The sequence below is a fragment of the Cololabis saira genome, chromosome 8, assembly GCF_033807715.1.
Source record: "Cololabis saira isolate AMF1-May2022 chromosome 8, fColSai1.1, whole genome shotgun sequence".
NCBI lineage: Eukaryota > Metazoa > Chordata > Actinopteri > Beloniformes > Belonidae > Cololabis > Cololabis saira.
In genome coordinates, this window is record NC_084594.1 from 33,439,700 (window position 1) to 33,457,157 (window position 17,458).

General features: G+C 39.6%; 1 protein-coding gene across 2 annotated transcripts in view; it reads left to right on the forward strand.

Moving 5' to 3' along the window:
- The window catches only part of slc2a9l2 (solute carrier family 2 member 9, like 2), a 168,772-nt gene that overhangs the window by 28,956 nt on the left and 122,358 nt on the right, over positions 1-17,458 (forward strand). For both annotated transcript variants that reach the window (XM_061727838.1, XM_061727839.1), the window contains exons 4-6: positions 2,531-2,691; positions 7,607-7,731; positions 8,494-8,639. In XM_061727838.1, the coding sequence (XP_061583822.1) occupies positions 2,531-2,691; positions 7,607-7,731; positions 8,494-8,639 (432 nt within the window). The remainder of the gene's footprint in view (positions 1-2,530; positions 2,692-7,606; positions 7,732-8,493; positions 8,640-17,458) is intronic.

Below are 17,458 nucleotides of genomic sequence, written 5' to 3' on the forward strand. Positions count from 1 at the left end.
TCAGTGTCTTTTTGAGAACGTGCACGTCGACGCGTCAAATGTACGCAGGATACGCAGGATACGCGAGACGTGACGTCACGCGTATCCTGCGTCTCGCGTACGCGTTCTGAACTGCAAGTATAAACGCGGCTTAAAGCCGGAGATATACTCTACGCACGTAACCTGCGTAGCCTGCGTAGCCTGCTTTGTGTCTGTTCATGCTCCACTGCGTACGTCGCGTACCACCCGAGTAGAGCCTGTCATACCGATGGTGACCGATAGGGGGCAGTAAGCAGAGCAACAGTTGGAAAAGCTACTTATATTAAGTAGCAGAAGTAGTAGCAGCAGCAGCGGTAGCAGATTAGAAAAACGAACACTTTTACAGGACAATATTGGATGATGTAGGAGATTATAACATCGTGTGAATGTGTATGAGTGTGTATGAATGTTTGTGGTGGTCGGAGGGGCCGTTTGGCGCGATATGGCAGCCACGCTCCCGTCAGTCTTACACACACGCTCCGCGGAACACACACACAAGCACGCAAGTGTGCGTTTTTAAAAATAGAGCCGGAGCAAAACTTAGTTTGATTTACTTTATTTCAGTTTTTACATTAATCAACCCCATCGAAGTCTCATCCTCTGTTTCGGCATTAAAGAGCTCCGCTAAATCAGCTGTACCAGTCCGGATTCCTTGCTGTCAGAGTCTCTTTCCGTGCCGTGCGGCGCCTCGGAATGCTGGCTTTTGCAAAAGCTCGCAAAATAGTCCCAGCAGACACCTTAGCCCACGGATCAACAATCTATCTGCAAACTGTGGCATAACTTGCCCCTGCGCTGCTTTCCACTCCTGGAGAAACTGTCATCCACGCCGCTGCAGCCTTAAGGCTGATTTATGGTTCCGCGTTAAACCGACGCAGAGCCTACGCCGTAGTTTACGTAACCTCCGGCGTAGGGTCCGGCGTAGGTTCTGCGTCGATTCATCGCGGAACCATAAAGGCTTCACTTTGAACGGCCGGTTCACACCGACGTCCAGCGGTTGGAGTTCCTTTGTCAGACCTCCCGGAATAACAGCAAGCATAGCGTTCATATTTTTCACTTCTTTTTTTATACTGTCTGTGTGAGATGGGCGCATAGAGTCACAGATCAGCAGCGATGGTGATGTGTGGAAAAACCACCGGGTCGCCGCAAACATACACCTGCCTCAGCCACTCATCATCACCCGTTCATCCATCCAGCCCTTTTTGAACATTTTGGCATTTGTGGACGGTAGAAAGTCCCGGGATAGCGAGATTTACATAAAGTTGGGAGAAAAGTTGCGTGAAGCAGCATTTGTTTTGAATTTGGATACAGGAAGAAGAAGCGGAAATGACGGTAATTGCGTCATCACGTTCTCCGCGCGTCGCTGGTTTGATCCAGATATCCCGAATGATTAATTACCATGTAAACAGGGATAACCCTGTTTGCTCACGCATGTAAACGGAATATTCCAAATGTTTCAGAAACCGGAATATTAGCAATAACCCGAATTTTGACTGCATGTAAACGTAGTCATAGTTGCAATTAGTGCCAGTAAGGAGGCAAAAGGAAAAAATAATATTATTTCAAACCGGTCTCATCAACAGGTAATTGTAGTGATATGGTACAAATGTTTAATACCAAAGTCTCCATCAAAGGCCAAGTCTTTGAACAGTGAAGATGGGGACAGGAAACCCACTTTGTAAAAAGAGACTGTACAACATTTGCATTTTTATCTCCTACACTGTATAATATTAAAATGATGTACGGAATTTCAGTGGGTAAACGGGCAAAGGCGCAAGCCTGAGCGAGACACCAGTGACAACACTGCATCAATAAATATGATTTATTGATAGTCGATATCCACGTGGCCAATGTATTTCTTTCAAATGTGTCACACATTTTTTCAGGCACTAAAATACAAAAGTATATTAAAAAAAATCCCACATATAAAAATACATTTTTTTTTTTAAACTTTGTCTATAGGTGACATCAATGGGTCTGGACTCAGAGCCATCTGGGATTGATCATCATAAGTTGGAACAATTCATGTTTCCACTGTGATTAGTATTCAAGATCTGGGTGCTCTGGACAGGAGATGAAAAGGTCCATACAGACTGTTCTCAGTGACAAGTCCAAAAGCTGGAGTCATTGATGGTGTAGGACAGCATCAGTCCTTTTGGTTAAAGGTCAAAGGGACATATAAATATACACATACTACCATTTCAGACAAACAACAATATACAGTATGTACTTTATTAAACAAAAAGACAAAAAGGCAAAAGGTTATGATGGTTATTCTAAATATGGGAAGTTTAGGACCTCTCGGTTTAATCCCAATGTATTAAGAATAGGGGTGCAACCTTTTGCACATGACTGTATCCTAACAGGTCAGTGAGGAGTCCTGATCTCATATTTTCAGACTGAATATTTTGTTTTCTTTGTCTTGTATTTTCAGTTAATTGCTGTAATTCATTGCGTTTATTAATGTGACACATTTGAATGAAAGCTGCCTCTGCATGTCTCTCTTGTGTTACAGTACATTAAAGCTTTTTACAACAAGACCTGGATTGAGAGATATTCGGAACCAATTCCAGCAGAGACGGCTACTCTTCTCTGGTCCATTACAGTGTCCATATTTGCCATTGGAGGCCTGTTTGGAACCCTGTTTGTCTCTGTACTCATCAAAATGCTTGGAAGGTAAGTGTGCTTAAAATAATATGCCTGCTTTACACTTGTTGTGCCCTGGGATTCCAGAGTGCACTGCTGTTAACACAACAACTTCAACCCAGTTTTTAAACATCTTGAAGCTATTTATATGTCTATTGGGTGTATTAATAATAATAATTTCAATTTATATAGCGCTTTTCACCTGAAGCAACAGATCTCAGAGCGCTTTACAAAGAGGACTAAAAACAAGACTAAGAATTTTACAGTTGTGTTACAGGAAGTTCTTGCACAGTCACGATAGATGATCAGATTGAAAAAAGTCTAGGTGCAACCGTGCAAGGAACTAACCTGCTAAGTGATTATATAAATGGGAAAATCTAGTTATTACATAGTACTGTTAAACTGCATGGTGGGTGGCATGAGGTCTTAATGTGTGAAAACCCTCTTCAACCTTCCCTTTGTCTTAGTTCCTGTGGTATTTGACTGACTTCTCAGACTTTTTTCTTATGTAAATGTTGAGACCCACTTATGTTTTTTTCTCTGTGGTCTCTGCTGAATTCTTAAATGTCTGAGATTGTCCCATAAGAAAAAAAACATTATGTGATATATATTCATGGATAAAACCAAACTAGTATGTTAAATCACAAATGCACACTGCTGATAGCAAATATTTCAGTCACCTTCCAGCATTGTGTAGTTGTACAACTTACATATTTAAGGTGCAAATGATGCAAAACTTTGTAAAACATCCAGGGAAAATACAGCAGGCATTGGCAGATATGCTTAATGCTGCATCAAGAAACTTTAGCTTTGAGCCCCCCCCCATCCCCTGACCACTCTCTCTTTTTAATCTTCTGTCATTACTTCATTGGGTCTGTTAATTACCTTGGCCACGCCATCCACTTAGACTCTGTGAGCTAGTTTAATTGTCGTTGATGTGTGACATACTGCCATAAAGCAAAGTCCAAAAGTGGAGCTGTTGTCAGAGATGAGGGTGACAGGTGCTCCTCCAGGCAGTTTCTGCCGGAAGTAGGAATGGCCGACTGAAAAATCTAGACAATTATGTAATTATTATTTCCCTCATGATAATGAACTCACAAAGCTCACAAAGTACCAAAGTGGATCCTGAAAGACACAAGCAGCATTGGTTTTGATACTATCTTCCCTTCACTACCCCCAAGGCCCAGTCAGGAACACAGCTGTTCCTATTAAGAGGTGGCAGTCGAGAAGTCGTTGCAGACACGCTGGTTTTCTCACTCCCTCAGCCCGCATGCAGTGTTATCTTATGGCAATATGTTTTCTTCTGGAGCTGTTTTTTATTTTTTTTATTTATTTTTTTATATATAACTGATTATAATTTTCAATAACTTGTGCAGACTCCATGACATAAGTGTGCAAGAGGAGTTAAGTGGAAAAATGATTTGCTTCTGATCCATTGCTAGGGGTTTGACAGTTTTTGCTGCACTGTAAGATCCAATCTCACGGCCCAGCATGTTTCTCAAATGTTTCCCCTCTAAAGCTGAGTTTTTCACCACGTTTGCAAAGAATTACAGTGTGTTTGTCCCCTTGCCCTCCAGGGGCAGACCAATTGCTGACATCAGTGCTTCAAAAGTATATACAGTCAAAAGAAATCTAATGTATTATCGACCACTAATGAGGATGTCATTGTCAGAGCAGAGACAGAGTTCTGGAGACTCTGTTAAGACATTTCATCATCATTTCAGACAGTTAAGATGCCCTAATCATTCACCTTGGATTCCTCAGGTGATGATTTTCAAATGTGTTGATTAGACTCAAAGATATTATTCATTCCTGCTGCATATTGTCTGCTAGACATCTGTGAGCCAGCTGGTAGTTACTCAGAGGTTGACATTCAGATGTCAGAGAGAAGAGTAGAATATATATCAGCAGATGAGGACACTTAGAGCAATCTAAAAAGAAAACTACTTCTGAGAGTTAGTAAGTGGTCATTAAAAGTTTGCTCGTGAAGCAGTATCTTGTTTTTTTTTTATCTTTCTTTTTAGAGGTGATATATGTTTCGTCCCAGAAACGTTTTCACAGTGAAGACGTGATGTGACGATATTAATGCTAAATGTGTGTATTCTTCCTGGCCTGTAATGTAGCTTTGGCCAACCTTGAAATGATGTGTGACGGAAACATGTTTTCTTTTGAGCCTTGGCATCAGACAATCCTGCAACAAAAGCCCCTCTTAGCTTTAGCTTTTCACCTGCTGTGTCTCCGCTCAGACTGCTTAGACAAATGTTATGTGTAAGTCTGCTAGTGGGGTCATTATTTTGGCAAAAAATGCTTTTGTGCAATCAAATGTGTGCATCTATATTTATCAAACCAGAAATACAAATCTTCTTGAATTTGGTCAAATATAAGAGTTTGGGAATGCCAGCGAAACTCTTTTACCACCATTTAATGGTGTAAAATGTGTTCTAAATCAGCCTATGCAGGAAGTGATAACCATTCTGAGACCAAAGACTTCATACAGCTACACAGCATCTGCAGAACTAAAATCATATTATTCCGGATTAGTTAAGTTATATTAAGACACCCATCTTTATAAACAAAGTGATTATGCAAACAGCAAGAACGTCCTCGGTTTGAGGGTCTTCCTGTATTGAATTTGTATATTCTCCCCATACCTGGATGAGGGCCAGCATTCCCATCTGTTCCCATATTCCAAAACCATGCATGTGAGATTGAGTGATGATACTAAATTGTGTGTGGGAGTGAGTTTGGATGTGTGCAGTTGTTTGGCACCACTGGTTTGACCAGGGCTTGTAAGTGACGTGTTCACCTGTTTGGACCGATCACACTGCCATGCCATGGGCCAGTTAACTTTAATGTGCTCCTCGATAATAAGGAGACCAAGAATCTTACAGGCTTGGGATCAGAGTTAGTGACAAGTAACTTATTTTCCAAAAATGGGTTAACTTCATTTAAAAAAAAAACCCCAAAAAGATCTGAAACCCCTTTTCTTTAAGTTTACTCTGCCTTTAGACAAACAAGGTGAAGCCTCTCACCGTTTACTGTTTAGTCCTGTTGCTGGTTTTTTATGCTGAGCTGATCCACTCACTGTAGCTCATACAGTATTAATATACATACATGAGAATGGTAATTATTGTCTCATTTAATAGTTTTTTCGGTAACACAAGCTGCCATCTTTTTTTTCTTGACTTCACGTCAATGTGACCATGTCTTTCTCATCATTACACGGAAGAAAAGAGCGGATTTTGCTCTCTTATAAGTAGGGGTGTAACGATACACTAATCTCACGATACGGTACGATACACGATATTGAGGTCACGATAACTATTATACGATATTATAGCAGTATTTTTTAACAACCTTGATAGAGGAATATATAACTGGAAAAAATTGTCTTTTATTTGAAAGACACATAATACAAAGCAATGATGTGCGTTTGCCCTATTGTTACAGTTTGTAATGCTTTATAACTGTTTAAGTTTTAAAGAGAAAGCCAGGCCAACCATTTTCCACAAACTGAAATAAAAGTAAATGTCAGGTTTGCATTTTGCATCTTCAGTTTCATACAAGTACAAATATTTTGCCACAAACTGAATAGTTTCTCTCATGTATGATTTGACTTTTTTCTTTTCCAGAAATTTAACAACTAAAATTGAATAAATAAATACAAGTAAATAAATACATACAATTTTACATCATAAAAAAGATTGATTCATGCTCACCTTTTAAGTGTAAGAGGAGATTTATTTTTGTTAAGAAGGTTATTTTGGTAATTCAGGGTTCATTATTTTATAAATATATTCTTTATATTCTGTAAATCAGGGACTATAACTACACTAGTCAGTATATCAGTTGTTAGTATGTTTTAGATTGGGTGAAGTGATACAGCACTAGGTGTTGTGTTGATGTTCTGAAATCCTACGCTGTTGAGCGGACAAGTACACGCAAACTCACGCAGAAGTTGTCCCGTGTTTGTCCTACTCACGACCCCAAAAAGGTTTAATTTAATAAAGTAAGGCTTAACTCTACACCAGACTTAAATAAGTAAAGGTTCAGAGCTCAAAACAGGACCGCAAAAAGGTACTAGTTTCTTCTGAGCGGAGTAAGATTTTTGTCGGATGCGTGTTTCTAGTCAACACAATAGATTAATATTAATAACCCAATATCGCGATACACTTTGTCACCTCCACGACACGTATCGTGACGTTTTTGTATGGCAAAATTTCGTGGCACGATATATTGTTACACCCCTACTTATAATTCATACAAAACATATGTTCAACCTAAAGGGTAGTTTAAAAACTTTGGGAATGAGACGACACAATAGAAAAACAACCTTTGATATGCTGGAGCTGCTTTGAGCTTTCTAAGTAGGGATTTTGAAGTTTAAGCGGTCAAGAGATATTATGCAAAGGCAGGGTAAGGGATTTAACAAAACAGGGGTTACAGGGGGTGACATTATACCACACTGTTGTTTTGGTAATGCTTCTGCTCATAAACCTGATTATCAAATGCTTTTGATGCAAATCAACAGATTCAAACGTGTCTTAATATTCCTAATATTGTGATGTATTTCAGTTTTCAAACTATGACAATCTATTTGAATGCACAACTTCATGTAGGGAATACATTTCTCAGCTTTAATATCCTCAAAGATTTCTTTTACATGCACCATGTTCTTTGTGCTCCCCAAATTGCAAAAAGCTACAATTACGCCCATTTTCCTTTTTAAAAAAGCTCTCTCTAACATTCTCAGCTCTGTCAGTTCTTGCTGCATTTACACCATGCTGAAATGTTTCGACGGATGTCAGATGAACTTCCTGTGATTTACATTTGCCACAATTAAAGCACTAGATTTTGACATAGTCGTCTGGAAAAAAAAATCTTTAGAATGTTTTTCACTGAGTGATCGTGGATAGTAATTTGTAATCATGTAATTGACTTTCAGAAAGGGTACCTTGCTGTTTAATAATGGCTTTGCTGTAGTAGCTGCTCTGCTGCTGTCCTTGGGTGAGATGTCAAAATCTTTTGAGATGCTTATCATCGGCCGGACCATTATGGGGGTGAATTCAGGTAAGAATATTATTTAGAGCATGTTTTAAAATTCACCACAAGTCAGGCAGCGCAGCACAAACTAATTTGATATGACAGAGAGCCCTGAAAAATATAATGTAATGTAAGTTTAAATGTACAATTATAACAATATAACCAACATTTTGATTTATCACATCAGTTAAGGTCAATATATCTTTATATATCTCCCTCCAAATAAATACTGACACTTAGAGCTGAGTTGAGTTGCTGAACACAGTGTCAGGGAAACACTTCAAGAAATTAGCTGTCTCTTGAAATGGGATCACTGTCTTCTGGCTTAAGTTATGTAGAAACAGAGGTCATTTCTTTAAGCAAATAATCAGCTTTAAAAATATGTAAAAGAGGTCACAAAGCATAACTCGGTCCCAGTTAGAAAATATGTGGAAACTGGCAACAGTTAAATATGAATGAGATGATGATTAGTGCACATCAGTACTGCTAACATCCGCCCACCTACGTATGAAAGGTGGTGGATGAAGACAACAATGAAGAGACGTGTAATTCTGACAGAGCAGTAAAGGCCTTTGGTTTATCTGCCAAAAAACAAGATACGTTTCAAAGTTGTTTAAGACATTGTTTTACAGACTGCCCAAAATGAAAGCTGTTAAGACATCTAAATGGTTTTTCTTTGATATTGCAGCTGTGTCCCTCCTCCTATAGCCTACTCTCATTGGCTTTTTAAACAAAAATCTGTTGATCTCTTCTTTTATCTTACTTCTCTCTTTTTTCTTCTGTTGGCAGGTATTGCTCTTAGCGCCCTCCCCATGTACCTGGGAGAGATTTCACCGAGGCATATCAGAGGTTCTATTGGCCAGTTCAACTCCATCTTGATCTGTTTAGGAGTGTTCACGGGACAAGTGCTGGGGCTGCCGGAGCTGCTGGGTCAGGTCAGTGGCGTGTGCGCAACGAAGCATATAGATTCAGTCCAGATCAAGGTGTATACAATACAATCTTGCCGTCATTCACATGCAAAATCAAATGAGCCATCATCTAAGCTGACGACGTTGGTTTACCAGGTGGTACCTGAATCTGTCCAAGGATGCTATTGTGTTTAGACTTTGAAGAGAATGTCATCCCGGACCTCCTTCAAATGTACCCTGAGTGATCGGATGTGAGCTCTGTCCTGGATCGTGTTCAGACTTTACATTAAGTTGGTCACCTGTAACCTGAACACACTCGTAGAGTACCATAATCAGCATGTTTAATTTTCTGTATTTATGTTGTTAGCTTTTCACACTACAGCTACCTGGTTAGCTGTCAAACCTGTAATTACTGGTATATTAGTACACGCTTCCACAAAGGTACCTGCATGTTATAAAGCACCATTTCCGTCCAAAAACAAGCTTCCCCCTTCATTTCCTGGTTGCCTCTGTGACAAATCGTGCAGCAGTGATGTCATTTTCCTGGCTCCAAAGTTTCCAGGAGTAATTGCCACTGAGGTGTGTTTGAAAAAGGGTCCTGGACAAGGGCACCTGATGAGTTGCAAATAAGAAAATACTGGATTTGAAGTTTATTTTTATGTATATATATATATATATATATATATATTTATTGAACTTTTTCACAGAGTAATTTCCCACTTGTCTCTTTTTCCTTTAGTGGAAAAGAAGAATAAAACTGATATGTTGGGGGGTCATCTTTCTTTTTAAAAGTAAGCAAAAATATCAACAATAAATATGAAAACCACCTTGACCCAATTTTTCATCTTTCACTCCAAAACGGAGAATACATTTGGAAATAGATTACTTTTCCATGACTGAAGATGTGTTTTCACACCAGTGACCCTGAGAATGATCAATATAGCAGGAGCAGTCACGGCTCTGAAGAGGTGCAGGACATCTATTTGAGCTGCGGTAAAGACAGTGAAACGGTCATGCTGAAGGCTATATACACTTGTCTCATTTATCAAGGTTGGAGGCATTTCAATCTTGAAACCCTAAATAAACACATTCCATCAGAGATATACAGCTGTGCTCATGCAGGGTTATGTTTTATAAATCCAAGTCACCGTGGAGATGAGCCCATGGGCAAAAGCCCAATTTCCAGCTATTTATGTGAATGGGCTCGAAACTCCTACCAACTCACCTGTTTCAGCATCAGCTATTTATAGAGTTCATCATGAATTCCTCGCTAGCACATTGTTATTAGCAGTGATTTCCCAGTAGTAATCACTGCTATTCTTGTTAAAAAGAAAGAAGAAAAATCGAATAAAATCCAAGTACTTGGAGTGTGTGATAACATTTGAATTCAAAGAATGAAATAAAATGGTGCCCCATATAAATATGCTGTTGAATCAGTCCATTCAAACCACATATTATATTTATAAATACATTGGTGTTCACCTGGACAACAGACTGATACTGTTTGCAGAAAGCAACAGAGCAGCGTTTACTTCTTGAAGAAGCTTAGGTCCCTTAATGTTGGAGCAAGATGTTGTATATCTTCAGTAAGTGTGTTGCGGAGAGTCCTATCCCATATGCAGTCATTTGCTGGGGTAGCAGCATGAGAGCCAGTGACTTAAAAAAACTGATAAAAAAGGTTTGAAGGTTGAATTAAATTGAACTGAACTGAAATTCACTTTTCTCACTTTTGTCTTCTATCACTTGGAAAATCAAGTGCTCGTATAAAGTGAGCTCGAGTTTGCATGTTTGCATGAACTTGCATGAAGAAATTGTTTCGACATTTAGTTTGAATTGCTTCCTGCAAAGACTGTTGATTGAGCTATCCCTCATGTCAGTTACCTATAACATTAAAAATTCATCTAGAATGTCTTTATGGTTTCCCCCTAATTCAAACCTTAATCTCATGACTCCAAGGACTCTCACGTATTAGCCGTACCCTCAATGGCTCTCATGTGGCATGAAGGTGAGAGTTTGAATGCTAATGCCTCCCTTGCTGATGAGGTCTCATGTGTCAACACAGGCGTCTTCGACTCCACAGCTTCAGAGTAGCAGATATGTTCATTTTGGCATGACATTCAAGCTTGAACTGGCAATGGAGAGAAAAAGATCCATCTCTGCACACACTTAATTATTTTTCTTCAATTTTCCAGCCTCCCTGACAACACTTTCCCATCAGCCACCTCAGCCTCTTCTCAGTACTGTAGGTGTCTGGTTCTGTTTGTCCCTTATTTCAGTGAGGTTAACTGTAGGACATTTAGTCACACCTCAATAACTCTGGACAAAATGTTGCCCACTTTATCTCACGTCAACTTCCTCTGCACTGTACTATAACAGATTTGGCTTTTGGATTTGGTTTTCTGCTGAAGGATTATCACGACAGGAATCCATCATCTACACACTTGCTGCATTTTCATTATATCTTTTATGGATGAAAGCAGATGTAAGCCTCAGGCTAATGTGCTCTAAAAGCCAGTCAGTTGTGTTATGTGAATAGAAGGCTAATAATATCGAGTGCTCTCCTACTGACATGTTCTGTTGACTCTAGATTCTTTTGGCGCACTATACCGTAAAATGCAATGGAATAAGTGTCCCCTAAACAACGTTGGAGAACAGCCATTTTAAAAGTGAAAACCTAATAGCACGAAGTCTCAAAGCAAAGTCCTGGGATGGTGACTCTAAATACCAACAGAAATTGCAGTTCACACCATGAAGCCACCCTGGTTTGCTTCCAGGTCTGACATTCTTTCAAATAACAGGCTTGTGTGTTCCAGTGTCAATGTGCATCTCAGTGATGGCTGTGTTATTTCTTTTAGCTGTGTGCATTCAGAGTTGGATCATCGAGTCCTGGAAGTAATGATTGTTTCTGTTTTTGCAGCAGTGTGATTAATCAGCTGCATTTGCTTGGTGTTAGGGATTTAACCCACTGTGTTGATCACTGTCTAAAGCTAACAGGGCCAGTTTCACTGTTGTTAGCTTATCTGAGGATAAGAGTTTAACCTGGTGTTAAATTGCTTTGTGAAGAAGTCCCATGAACTCTTAAACCCCACTGTATTACAATTTTCTAATGGACAAGCTATGTGGCTACATGGCTTAGCTGCTTATCCTGACCATCTTGCCTCATTGCTTACATTTTACTTATCTTACAACTGTGAGCTCGGCTCTTTGATCCCTTGCATTATGGTGAAGTGTCCAAGGGTGACACACTGAACCCCCACGTATTGTGATGTTTTATGGGGAGATGGGATAGTAAAAATTAACTGCTTTTTATGCATAATATGTAGAGTCTAAATGTAATAGGAATCATTGTATGAGTTGGGCAGGAACGGTGGCTTGGTGGTTAGCACTGTTGCCTCACAGCGAGAAGGTTCCCGGTTCGACTCCGGGTGGTCTGGCTTCTTCCCACATGCACACTAGGTTAATTGATGATTATAAATTTCCCGTAGGTGTGAATGTGAGTATGGTTGTCTGTGTCCGTGACCCTGCAAAGGATAAAACGGGTGTAGAAAATGGATGGATGGATGGATGGATGGATGAGTTTCTGTGTGATGAGAACACTTTTGATGTACTTTTGACTCTAAAGAAGGTGAAATGCGGATCATCTTAGTTTCCACATGCTATCAACAGCCACACACAACACCCAGCATGCTCATGTAGGTCTCATAAAGACTAAAAGTGGGATATTTGAGGACAGACTGGACTTAGATGTTGCCTTGCATCATCACACCTAACTCTAATTAATAGTCATCATCAGCCTGTCATCAGACAAGTCTGTTAATGAGACGGTCATTTGTATCAGGGTGTGCTGAAGCAGGGAAACATCTAAAACATGCAGGACAGGGGGTCCGGAGGACCGGGATTGAAGACCCCTGGTTTAAAGGATTTGATAGGTACACTTGAGATGTAAAGCCATTGGCCGGGTTTCCCAGATCCCAACCTCTCTTAAGGATTTAAGAGAGGTTCAAAGAAGGTTTGAACTAAGAGAGAACCCTAAGATACGGGTGTTTCCCAGATGACTTCTTAACACCGTCCTTTAGTTTCACTCTTTCAGACGCTCTTTGGAGGAGCTGTCCAGTTCTGAAACCAAATAATCGATGCCAGGCAAATCGATCACCGATCACTATCAGCGCATTTTCACACGCAGCACTGCTACCTAACGCACTAATTCCCTGCTGCCTGTGCGTTATAATAAAAAATTAAGATGATAAATATAATTCAATGACCCTTTTTCATGATGAAAACAAGACTGCAACTAAATAAGAAGTAGTCTTGGTAAGATAATAATGAGGGAATGTATTGTTTTTATTAAATGTGAAAGATGGACGAAAGGAGAAATTAACTCAACGATCATTCAGCATAGGACCACATTGTTTCCTCCTGACTAGTAAAACAGAATCCTTTACCTCAAAAAAATATTCTGAAGTCTATTTAGCTGCTTGGCCGTTTTCACTATTGCATTTATCAACGTTGTATTTGCGGATGTGTGGAGACACAGTGTGGATACGGGTTACAGTAACGCTGTTAGTTTTGCGGTAACTAATAGCGCAAAATAATAAAAAGTAATGCGTTAGAGTAGGCTATCTAACGCATTACTTTTTAAATTCAGTCACGCAATTACCGCTACCAAACGGTGCGTTACTCCGTTATTTCTGGCTACAGTGAAGCTTTTTTTCCCCACACGCAGAGACCGGGAGGGAACGTAGGCTATTGTGTGTGCGTTCAAAAACATGAGCGGTCAAGAGCCAAGAGAAGGCGAGTTTCGCAAATCGCAACGTGGAATTACAGCAATCCCTGCTTTTTCGCAGGGGTTATGTTCCAAAAAATCCCGTGATAAGTGAAATTCTTTTTACAATTATAGAGGGCTTCTAATTGCGGAGATCAGCCCCGCCTTGCACGTATTCCACTGCTCTTCTGAGCCGCTGCATCCCGACTCGCGCTGTAGCGTCTTTTTATCCTAAACCCCGCGGTGCAGGTGGGGTTTTTCAAGAGAAGAAAATAGTTATGGGTCGTTGTCTTCGCTCTTTTTTCTTCTGGGCAAAAAGATTCTTTAATATAAACCGACACCATTGATTATATTTGAGACTGTAATGAACGATTCATCAAAGGATCCTGTTCTTCAGCTGCTGCTTCCCTGTCATCACACATGTAGGTGCTCAGGCTCGGGCACGGCGCAGGAGGATCGGTGTCACGGCTGCCTGGACAGCCCGGTCCGACAGCACGTCCAGGGGACTGAAGTGCTGACGCATGAATGCGTTCATAAAAACAGTTCTGCTTCGCGCACGGCGACGTGGTTGATTTGCAGAGATGCTGTATAGCAGCCAAATTATCAAATAAATGATATTCATGATGATCGTTTTATTTGTGCGTAATGCATAAAGCATATACAGGAACACACTTGTTATTCCTTATTTTTCTTTTTTTTCCCCCTTTGCTGTCACCAATAAATGCTAAACAATATAAATCTAAAGTATAAAATAGATCAAAATTTGTGCGGTGTGTATTGTTTTAATATCTCATTGCTTGGTGTGATATTGATTTGCCTGACGCGCCTGGATCTGTGAGTCTTTGTTCACTAAGGGCCCGATTTACTAAGATCCTAAATAAAGAGTACTAAATTGCGTGTGCACTGAAAAGGTTTGCATGTGCTGTTGTTGTGTGTTTTGCGGGTGATCAAGTAAGATTGCGTGCGCAATTGATAACAGGTGCAAACCTCAGTATTTAAATGAGGTGTTGCGCGTCTTACGGTTTGCGGCGCAAACTTTGCGCCATGGAGAGTCTGGATGGAAAGCAGGATATAGTCGCAAGCGCAAAATGAAATTTGACGAGTTGGAGTTAGAGATATTAGTGGAAGAGGCAAATTGTTTTATTCAGCACCCCTGCCGTGAAAAGCACCCCCTCGTATATTCAATGATAAGTAGACCAAGAAAAAAAACAACACACTGACACTTCAATATATTTATATATACACACTCACACAAACACATACTTAGGAGTTTATATTATATATATTTACAAATATTATGGAAGACAACACAGTAAGCAGGCTATTAATTAATGACATCAATAACCATTTACCCGATTTTTTTTTTTTTACCCGAATCCATGAGTGCATTTAAACATGAATCATTAACACAAAACTGGACGCTAAACAGAACATGGACAACAGAACATGAACAGAACACGGAATGAGAATATCATTTTTGTCAGACGAGGGGGTGCTTTTCACGGCAGGGGTGCTGAATACGGCACGACACCGGGGTATGACTGCAGAACAAGTATAGGCGCACAATAAGAAACACTTTTTTCTCCATGAAAACACGTGATTTATTTATTATCACAAATAAAAAAATGAATGTGCCTCCTGTGGCAACCTTTTGCTGAATAATACTCGATTTAACATTCAAATAAAATATTTCTCCTTTTGCATGTGGAGATTAGCACGTTCCTTTCGAACGTATTAAATACAAACGCAATCATAATCCACGCAAAAACTTTCAGGCTTGGTAAATCTCATTGCGCGTGGTAAATGGACCAATTTGCACCTTCCCCTCCCAGTATTTAGCGATTTCTGGCTGGTACGCCCCATATTGATTATTCATCAGGGCAAAAGTACTAAATGAATAGCGTGTGCTATTTTGCTCATTTCAGAGACGCAGTCCTCTTTGCACGCTGTTAGTAGATCAGCTGGCACATTGGTTTGCGGGTGCTGTCAAGTTTGCACACGTTTTTACACACGCAAACCTTTAGTAAATCGGGCCCTAAGATGGTTGTAAAGACTGGGTCAGCAGCATCTTTCATTTCCTTCTTAATGAAAGAGATACTTAAGCTAAGAGCAACTCTGGGAAACGCGATTTTCTTTCACAGGCTCCTTAAGAAGGTTTGAAAGAAGTCTTTCGCTGTTAAGAACTACTTAACTGATCTGGGAAACCGGGCCATTATGTGAAAGGGTCAGATCAGATAAGATTCTTCTTCTTTCTGCTCCCTTTTCATTCATAAGTTAGGAACATTTATATTTGTATTTGTATTAAATTGTTTTGTTTTTTGAATGAAATAAAGAATAAAATGAAAAATGAAAAAATGAAATGTGAAGATTGTGTGAATGGGAACTTTGGTGAACTTTGGGGAATGTTTGTAGGAGGAGCTCCCGGTAAAAAGTCTGGAGTGAGACCTTGATCTTGAGGGTGCAGTTGGGCCTGGGAAGGATTCTCAGTACTAGAGCCCATAGTTAAGGCCCTAGTAGTGCAATTGTTTGCCTCCTCCTTAGACCACTCGGCTAAATCCTACAGGTACACTTAGGCCAATTTTTACTTTTGAGATCTTTATGGCTGTTTAGTTAATGGTGGCTAACAAACTGGTGGTTTCCAGTTTTATTAATTGAATTGATTTTTTATTTTTTTATTTTACTACTGTCTTTAGACACTTATTAGTGCATTAATAGCATTAATAGAAAAAAACCCTAATTATTTTCCAACAACTGATATACTAACGTTATAGCAGGCAATTAAAACTTTTGACATTTGTGCTGAATTGGCTGAGTGAGAGGATCATGATTGCAACGTTATTGGAATAAGATTATGAAACATAAATACCAGATGTACCTCAGTTACTCTAATTTTAAGGTGAGGTATAAATAGAAAGTTAATAAAATGACTAAGTGATTGCAGCTGTACTGACACAGACTATTAAGGATTTTACACCACAAGTGAAGATGTTAGGGAAAAAGCTATCTTGAGGACTTACGGCACATTTATCAGAAGAAAGTTTAAAATGTGTCAGTGGTGAGGTGGAGCAGTGCTTTATTTTTAAATCAAACGCCCTTCCCTTCCTGCCAGCTTTCGACTCAACAGTATGCTGTTTGATGTTGGTTCACTCATAAATATACATCGTGCCTCATCCTTAACAAATACCAGGTTCCTTGATTTTTGCAGTTTTTTCATTAAATGCAGCTGACAGTTTAGTGGAAATAGAAATATATATTAAGTTTCATGCAGCATCTGGTTTATCTGTGTAATTGTTTGAATTCTGATAACTTAAGACAAAGACTTCAAAGACCTAACTGTATCTGCATCCTCTTTGGGGTCCAATCCTTTTGCTGTGTATGTGCATAATGCTTATCTCCAGCTGTTCATTAATTATAATTCCAACAATTAAAATACAAGAGCAACAAACATATTATCACAAGGCCAGCAAATATTGGATGATGATCACTTCCACATGAATTCTGGGGACCACTGCCAATCCAGAGTGACATGTGCATGTGTACTGTGATAAATCCATTTTCTGTGAGCTTCTCGTGCCTTTCTTCTGGTCTGTTTTTTGGCTCTAATTGAGTGAAACAGAAATGACGACGCCTTCCCATGTCATGTTTCATCCTATGAACAAAACAATGATCATTATTGAAAAAAATGAACTAGTAATTTTCTAATCAAACTGATTCCTGCCTTCATGATTGGGTATTATAGGCCACTGTTGTGCACAAAGAAATGCAGGTTTACATTCTGAAGTATGGCTGTCTGTTAATCTCCTCATTCTTGGTTTGACCAGTTGCCCCTTTATTTTCTTTCAGTGTGACTTTGCTCTGACATTTAAATGTTGGTGAAGAGCCTGAGCTTCTGGGGAAGCAGTGACTCGTTTCTTATGTATAAGCTATTGATTTGCCCCAACTTTCATTCTAACCCACAGACCATCGTTATAAATATTATAGTGAGATGTTGTTTTCTCTGCAGCTTCTGTTTTGTATTCTGCAACATCTTTCATTTCCATGTCATTTCACAAGCACCCCACAGATTCGTGTTGCATATACTTTC